This window comes from Pavona decussata, unplaced genomic scaffold, assembly GCF_977016875.1.
Source record: "Pavona decussata unplaced genomic scaffold, jaPavDecu1.1 SCAFFOLD_302, whole genome shotgun sequence".
NCBI lineage: Eukaryota > Metazoa > Cnidaria > Anthozoa > Scleractinia > Agariciidae > Pavona > Pavona decussata.
Genome location: NW_028145698.1, coordinates 1,508,592 through 1,517,500, shown reverse-complemented (window position 1 = coordinate 1,517,500; position 8,909 = coordinate 1,508,592). Strand labels below are relative to the sequence as shown.

Sequence of the window (8,909 nt, the reverse complement as noted above, 5' to 3'; positions counted from 1 at the left end):
TATTGGAATTTAACAGCTCACAGAAGTGGAGGCTTCAACACACTTCTTAATCCAAAAAAATAAAATTCGTGGTGTTAAGGACACTTGACCCCTTTTGAGAATGGCATTATTTACAAGTAACGGTTAAATCTGACTTCTACATTCTATGAAAAATCCCACTAATTTTGATCTTTTACTTTTCACTTGGGAACTCTTTGAGCTGTAACAGAATCAAGAAAAGTCCTATCTATTCAATAGTATTTGTTCTCAAGCTATTCGCGAAGTGTTAGAGACACTTTACCCCTTTTGAGAATGGTCCATTATTTACAAGTAACGGTTACAACTGACTTCTAAATTCCATGAAAAATCTCACTAAATTTGATATTTTACTTTTTACTTGCGAACTCTTTGAACTGTAACATAGTCAAGAAAACTCCTATCTATTCAATAGTATTAGTTCTCAAGCACTTAAAAGTTATTTGACAAAATTCATAATTTTAATTTAAGAAGTTGAAATCTCACCTATTTGTATATTTCAAAATTAAAATACAACTTCTTTTAAAAGTGAAAAGAGGAGTCTTTTCTATAATCATCTGGCCCATGTTATTGGAAAGAGTAGTAAATTTATTACAAATGATAATGCTTCAATAACCCCAATAACCACGTTATACACAGTAAAATACTGAGCATATTCACATAAAATGTTGAAACTAGCTGAATATTCAGTTTTCCGTCAAATGAAATAATCTCTCCCTTTAAACAACTTGGGCCAAACTTCTTCATTTGAAAAAAGCAACCAAAACTTATTAACCCTTCCACTTCCAGGAGTGATCAACATGAAATTTCTCCTTACATTATGAATGTATTATCAACCAGAAAGGTGATGAATATAATGAAAATCATCAACTTGGTGATATTGTTTGATGTAACACCAAAGTCTGTGAACTTGAAAAAATATATATGGCAGTCAGTGAGGAGAATTAATATTCAGATCATAGAAGTGAAAGGGTTAAGATCACGGAGGAATATGGATATAAAAACCCTATTGCTGCCTTGTACTGCGGGGAGTACTAAAATGGAGGGGATCTAAAACGCAATCCACTCCCAGTGTCAGTAAGCGACTTGAAGAAACCACACCAGTGGAAGAGGCAGAAGAAGGAGAAATATGGGCTACACCCCTTCCTACTGGTGTTGTTCTTCGAACCGCCCACTCAACAAAATTGACTGGAACGTCCCGACTGGACATCTCCTCATGAAGCTCCCGAGGAACTAGAGATTGTCGTACCCTTTGTGATAAGCTTTTCTCATACACTGTATCCAGTGCCTTTTTGTCCTTGGTGAGGCGTGTTCTTTCCCAAGAGAGGTGCTTGACTTGGTAGCACACCAGTTCACGAGACTCAGAGTCAGACCCACTTTCATACGAGCTCTCATCGGAGCTGGTGTATTCTGGGATTAAAACTTCATATCCTTCTTCCTTTGTTGTTGCCGTCCAGTCTACACATTCTAATGCCGTCAATTTGTGTTCAAGTTTCTGTGGAACAGTTGAAAGGTAACCTTGTTATTCTCACACTAAAAAGTTAACATTCTCAATATTTTCTTTTAAATTATCATAATGGTAACTTTTTTTGCACTGCTAAATAAATATAAAACTGACTTCATTGATCAGATGTGCATGACAGACAAGAAAACCATACAGGTAATACGTGAATCTGCACACTAGTAAAATGTCAAAGATATCTTGTCCTTCAAGACATATTTACTGGAATAAAGCTAAAAGAAATTTCATCAGGCCTACTAATTAACCCAGCCAGCTTTTTTTGGACTGTGCACATTTAAAATTAGGCTCAAGTATTTCTGCGCTGTTGAAATTTACCCAATGATAACTGTAACACCTCTTTCAGACAGTAAAGTTTGCCCAAAGCTGGTATTTAGCAACATCCCTACATTTTACAGACTGAGCTAATGTCAAAAATAAAAATGGTGAACAATATTGTATTGTCTCTTTTTTGAACAGATATAAAGATGTCAATTTCTGATGTTAACGAACGATGTAACACTAGTACTATTAATGATAGATCAGAGAATTAACTCTGCAGTGTATGTTGTAATGCTAAGGGAAGCCATGAATTTCCCACTGTGCATCAGCCCAAGTGAGGAAATTGGAGACCTCACAATGTAAGGGAAAAACTCTTGACCTTGTTGGGAACTGAACCCACAGCCTCCACATTTTATTATCATTGCTCTACTGATCAGCTATGAGGCCAAATGGGAGAAAGTTGTGGGTAATTATGGTGGAAACCAGGAGGTGATATGGGTTCAATTCCTGACAGGGTCAAAGATAATTTTCCTTGCCTTGTTTGGTCGACTACCATTTCCTTACTACAGCTTAATTACTCAGTGGGAAATTCATGGATTCCCTTAGCACTAGATACTCCACTGATATCATTTTTTTCTTAAAGCTACACTCAACATAGCATTCATAACTAGACAGGCAACAGTTTTATTTTGTGTTACAAATTAATCTCTTATTACAAATTACACTCTGATGCAAAAGAAATACATGATGGGTACAGGTATTTCAAAGTAAACTTACATCTCTTTTTCGTCCTTGTCTCCTACAGGTTTGCTTGTGTTCCTCAGCTGTAGAGTTGATTCTTCTTGTCCTTTCATCAATGTGGGACCTGTGATAGGTCTTACAAGCCTCTGTAAAATGAACAGCAAACAACATGTTTAACCATATGAGCTACCATAAAAAATGTATGAAAAAACAAAACCGATAATAACTATGGAAACAAAAAGTTTAAAATGAGAGTTGCATCAAAAAAAGAAACAATGCATACATAACAGATGCACTGAGAGAATATACCCTCCAACTACATTTAGCTCTTAAGTTCTGTCAGTAATAATTAACTTTCAAGCAAGGCTTCAAAGGGCAAGGGCGTGAATGTACTTGGCTCATTTCTTTTATTTCAGCTCAAATACTTTGCTGTGTTTTAAAAAAAAATAGTAAAGGACTTATTCTTTTGTGTTTATGCCTTTTGCTGAAACACTTTACAGAGATCTAAGCTTTCCCACATGTGATACATTTAGTCTCTACACATGTAGAAAGAGACCTTATAGAGTGTGTGCACGGCGGCCATGCTGGAGGACTAAAACAATAGAAGATGTTTGCATAAAAATAGAATATATTTCCCAAAGGAAAATGATTGTATTGTTTTGGTCCTCCAACATGGCCGTCGTGCACACACCCTATTGATTGGAGCAAACTCCCATGATAGAATTGCATTGAAACCTTGAAATCATTATTGTTTTAGAAGCACTGTACTGTAAGGAAAAAAACTTGCCTCTCAGTTGTGCAACAGACCATGGGCAGTGCTCTTTTCCACCATAATCACTGTCAATTGACTCTGCAATTTTGGTGAACACAGTGCGGTTTCCTTCACTTGCAGTCCTAGACATCCACAACAGAAAAGAAAGCGATCAAAACTAATGACAAAGATAAACAAATTATAGATCAGATCTTAACCTTATGATGGGATGATATTGTCTTCCAAAAGTCTCAAACTTACAGCTGCACTCAACATACAGTTCGCGTGCAATTTGTAGGACGAACCTTGATTTGTTAGATCAGAAGAAGGCAGGGTAGAGTTTGCAGGCTATGGAAACAACACAATTGCCTAATCTGGGATGAGGCACTAGAATATATATTAGAAACTAATATATTGGGATCAAAAGTCCAAACAGTGTGGCTTAAAAAAAAAAACACAAGTCTAGCATGGACCCTAAGAAATAGCAGCTTATACAAGTTGTATACATGCAGTCTAAGTTTGTGTCATTTTGAAAAAAAAAAATTTATCATTTAATGTTCTAAAAATCACTTTTTTAAAAAGTTACCAAAACATTATGCAGTATTGCATAGTAACTTACCCTTCACCAAGGTCAAATCCAGTAAAATCTCCATTTCCATTGAAGGCTTTGTACATTTTACAGAATTCATTCTAGATTGTAAAAAGAGGCAGAAAGTAAACCATGTGCAAGCATTATCATTTATGTCATGAAAAGTTTTGTTTGAAACAGGTATCCACAACAGCAACCAACAGCTCAAAGCCTATTGAGTAATATGATGTAGCTAAATTATCCAGTTGACAAAACCTGATCAATATACATTTACTGTTAACTAAATTCAAATGCCTTATTGCTTCGACTATTAATAATAAATATTGGCTACCATGTCCTCATGAGAATAGTATTTTCTTTCAATCAAATTGAAGCATACGCTGTATGCTGATATTAGATCCTTGCCTTCATTGATTTTTATAACTGTTTGCCAGAAAGGAATATTTGCCAACTTGGAAGATAAAATGTTGTGTAGCACAGCACTGGTTATACATTTTCCTGAGAAATCAGACAGATAATTAACTGTACAGTGTAAATCTAGGTGTGGAAAAGAAACTGCTTAATTTACTACTGAGCACTCCCCAGGAACAAAATGTGATTCACATGGGGCAAAAAGAAAACATTTGATTTGGAGGGATTTCCCTTACCAAAAAATATAGCCCAAAAGTACACTTTAAGTAATTACTACAAGTATACTACATCAACAGTTAGTATGATATAAGTATACTTCATTCATACTGCAAGTACTGGAGTATACTTGAAGTAGCATTTTTTAAGTATACTTTAAGTATATGCTTAAGTGAAATGACAGTCCTTCTTCGCCCAAGTAGGTTTTAAGTATACTTCAAATGTGTCAAACTAAAGCAAGTTATGCTGATGGCCAATTAAGTAGGAAAATAGTATGCTGGAAATATACTGCCCTAACAGAGAACATCTGCCTACCTGGTAATTTATTTGGATTATTTACATGTAAATTTTCTTACAAACATATACAAGTGCAAGGTTTACATTAAATCTACTAAAAGTTTATAATAATGTACCAGTTCAGGTCCCTGTTGTTCTTAAACGAATTTTGCATTATTACCAACATATTGGTATTACTGGGACAACATACCGGGTTGGCTTATCAATTAGTCTTTTTTCAAATCTGTTCGGAAGCTTACACACAAAACTGGAATCATTGCTGTTGACAGAAATACCCAATGAGACAATATCCAAAACAGCAGCTGCCACAAATGCTCCTTTCTTTCTTACCACAGGAACAATGTGTCCTACTGTGGCATTTGTGAAGGTATCCTTCGAAAGAATAACTTTGTGATCACGCTCCAATAGATGCACGATTGCAATATAACAATTTGTTTTGCCAGGGCAGCTGCTCTCACTGCGAGCAGAATGTTCACAGTGAAATGCATTTGTGAAAACACTATTACCTTCAATTAATCTCGAGCTCATTTAATGCCAAAAAGATCAGGAATGTTTTGAATCGTAAATCCTTCAAGTAGCTTTTTACAACGGAGAAAAAAACGGTGGAGTCACTGCAGAGCAACAATGGCAGCCATCTTGGATTTCAGTCAGCCTGGGAGACTGGGCATGAACAAAGCTATTTTGGTCAGCAGCCATGCCACTGCAGGCTCGTAGAAAAACCGTTTCATTTTAGATTTTAAGCGGGATTCAAGTTTACAGGTATCTTTCCCCTGGTTTTTTACTTCTGTTAAGCTAAAAATAATGGCTTCAAGCAGCATATTGTGGATGACTTCTTTAAGAAAGAGGTATGCTTTGATTTATTAATAATTTTGATGAGAAACTGCATGGAAATGTGTGATTTTATAGATATATGTAGTCTGCTTGTACGTAATGAGTAGATATGTTTGATCTTGAATTTTATGGCTCCAATTTCTAGATTGTTGAGGTAGACATTCCTTATTTATTTTAATATATTGGTCCACTGAAAAGAATAAACCATAACTGGCTTCAATAACAGTTGAGATTCACATCACAATTTCAAACTACATTCTGGCTCTCCAACCTCTGATCATGCCACATGTTTTAGATTCTATGACATTTCGTACACTAGTGGAAAGCCAAATCTGAACTGGATTTTCCATAATATTTATAGCCTTCACAAATGTTTTTAAGGAGTACTTTGTAGCCAGGTTAATATCATTAATATACAGTATCTTTTAGTATAACTGAAGACTTGTCCGTCTAATCTTGATTTTGATTCAAGTTACATGATCAACTTCATGGAATGCATGTAAAAAATAATAAACTTATACATGTACAATAATACACTATATACTTTTGTAGCACCATGAGTTAAATTCTGTATACCCTCATATTAATTTTTTAATTTACTCATCATAATTTGTTGCGGGGGAGAAGCTCACTGCAATGCATGTATGTGTAAAAAATCATACTGACAGCCCTGATCAATTAGACGAACTCATTAAAGTGCACAATTTTCTGTTTTACTACAGATTGTGAAGGCCAATACTCAAGACTGCAGCTTCAGAGTCAAGTCACCAAATCCTGATAAATATAAGCTAAGTCATTTATGACTGTCAGACTCTTCTCTGTTATTGCATTTGATGTTAGGAGAATGCATACTTCTACAATGACAGTGATTTGTTCATTTAAATGAAAACTTTCAAGACTTCCAATGGCATAAAAATAAAATGTTTCTTATACACCAGCAACGTGGAGTAATTAAGTGAATAGTTACATGGGAAACCAGTCAACCAGCCAATTCTCCTGGCAGGAATAAATGTACTGGCCAATCATATTATGAGTGCAGGATAAGTATACTAAAAGTACTCATATACTAACACTCTAAAACTACTAAAACTCTAAAATTAATCATTTTAGATAGTGCAGGTCCACATCAGGACTTAATGTCTTGCCAATTCCCCAACCTGCTTTACCAAATAAACTATGTATGTCTGTATGTACACTTCATTTACCTCTATGAAGCAGCTATAGCAAGTTTAACTTGTTTCATTATGCAAGTATACTTAAAGTGTACTGCATTTATCATTATTATCTTGTCTGTTTTATTGTGTAAGTATACTTAAAGTATACTTGTTTCCACCTGATATTGGAACACCCAAAAGTATACTTTAAGTACACTTACAAGATACTGAAAATTTTTCAGTGATACTGACAAATTTTCAGTAGCTTGTAAGTGTACTTAAAGTATACTTTTGGTTGTTCCAATATCAGGTGGAAACAAGTATACTAAAACTGTACTTTTAGTAGCTCTTTAAAGCATACTTTAAGTGTACTTAAAGTATACTTCTGTATATTATTTGCAGTATACTTGGATTACAAAAGAAATATACTTAAAGTATACTTTATTTTGGTGAGGGTAGAACCCACCAAGACTTTATCCTTTACCTTGTGTGGGCCTATTTCCATACTTGGGCAATCAACTCAGTGGGAAATTAAGTGTTTACAACTTTTTTTGAGGGATAAAATACAGGGTTCTTCTTAAAATTTGTTTCCAAAATGCGCTGGAACGGATCACGAGTTGTTCTTTTCAAGAATTGAGTTGATTTTATTCCTCTCGTCATTCTAGAATTATTTGGCAGCTGATTGAAGGTCTTACTGTATTTCATCATTTTTAACAAAAGATAGCTGTAAATAAATTTGAGTGCTACCATTTTAAGAGTTTCCCCAAATTCCGGGTGCAAGGAAATCCAAAAGAATGGCTAATGCTTAAAACATCACGCTCAAATCTCTTTACCTTATTAATAATTTTGTAACTCTCTTGATGAAACCAAACATTTGTTTCCCCTCCCCACCAACACAGCACCACAGTTTCTTTACGGCGGGTCTAAAACCCAGGTCACAGGTTGCAGGCACAACGCTAACTCTAACCTTGGGTTAAATTAGGGTTTAGGGTTAGGGTTGTACCTGTAACCTGTTACCTGTGTTTTAGACCCCTCGGTTTCTTTAGAAACTTACCCCCTAACTTAAGGCGTGTTTGATTTACCCTATTCTCGCAAGATTTTCACTCAGCCCCATACAGAAATTATGTAAGTGATTTGCGATTCAAACTCTATTCATGCTCGTTCTTTGTATGAGAGGGTTAGTATGACACTGCTGCATGCATAATTAATATATGGGGCTGTGCGGAAATCTTTGACAAAATCGCTCTATAATGAAGCTTATCATGTGTCAGGGAAAGTTTGCGGATACGTCTTCCCAAATTTACTTAGAAAGAGAAATCTAACAGATTTTCCTCTAATTCCGGAATACATGTACGGTCAATCAAACGCAACCTTTAATAGTTACCAATTCAAAGCTTACTGATGTTTATATGCATATGGAGTCGAATTCAAAACTACACTTCGCTCACCTTCAAGATCAATGAGACATCAGCGATTTAAGACATGCGTTTCAGTCAAAATTTAAGTTTACTTTTAGCTTCAGTACTGGTTTTCATACTATAGCAATTGTACATACAGCCACAAGCTTAATAATAGGTGAGAACATTTTTTGCATTTTGAAGCTTATAAGCGGCAAAATCTATCTTCGATCGATCCTGATTACCTTAAGACGAATAAAAATAAAGCAAGATCTTACCCTGCATTTGCTTGGAACCTTTGTGGAATGGCTGGTGTTCCTTTTTCTTTTTCTAGATGCATCAGCGTTGTTCACCTTTTCACAAAGCTCATCTACTTTGTTGACCAGTTGTTCCAGTCTTCTGTTTACTTCATCTTCCTTGTCTGCTCTCTCGGCAACCTGGGCGCGTAAAACCCTAGTTTCTTTTATGGTATCTTGCAACAGCAACACATAACTATACGAGAGCGAGACTTCTTGGCCGCGATTGATGGCAGACATGGTTTTCTACTGTAAAACAGCAACAACAGTGGCTAGTACAGCGAAATCTCAAAACTCCCGCCACTTGCGAATGTGACAAACTTTCTGACAAGGGAAGCTTTCATAACAACACCATGTGATCATCCTTCTATAGTGTATCTCATGATGACGAGGCTGTTACCTGGGAAACAGCGCGGTGAAAATCGTTCCCT

The 8,909-nt window shown here is 35.7% G+C and overlaps 1 protein-coding gene across 3 annotated transcripts in view; it reads right to left on the bottom strand.

Annotated features, from left to right (window-relative positions):
• Positions 1 to 8,720, bottom strand: part of LOC146454418 (uncharacterized) — a 9,436-nt gene extending 716 nt beyond the window's left edge. Inside the window, exons 1-5 of one of the 3 annotated variants that reach the window (XM_085095553.1) lie at positions 8,461 to 8,720; positions 3,907 to 3,977; positions 3,324 to 3,430; positions 2,573 to 2,682; positions 1 to 1,510 (exon numbers count right to left, since the gene is read on the bottom strand). The exon at positions 1 to 1,510 is cut by the window's left edge and continues 116 nt beyond it. In XM_085095553.1, the coding sequence (XP_084951679.1) occupies positions 1,022 to 1,510; positions 2,573 to 2,682; positions 3,324 to 3,430; positions 3,907 to 3,977; positions 8,461 to 8,718 (1,035 nt within the window). In that variant the 5' untranslated portion in view covers positions 8,719 to 8,720 and the 3' untranslated portion in view covers positions 1 to 1,021. Of the gene's footprint in view, positions 1,511 to 2,572; positions 2,683 to 3,323; positions 3,431 to 3,902; positions 3,978 to 8,460 lie in introns of all 3 variants that reach the window. The other 2 variants (XM_085095555.1, XM_085095554.1) reach the window with 2 other exon arrangements.
• Between the last annotated feature and the right edge of the window lie 189 nt (positions 8,721 to 8,909).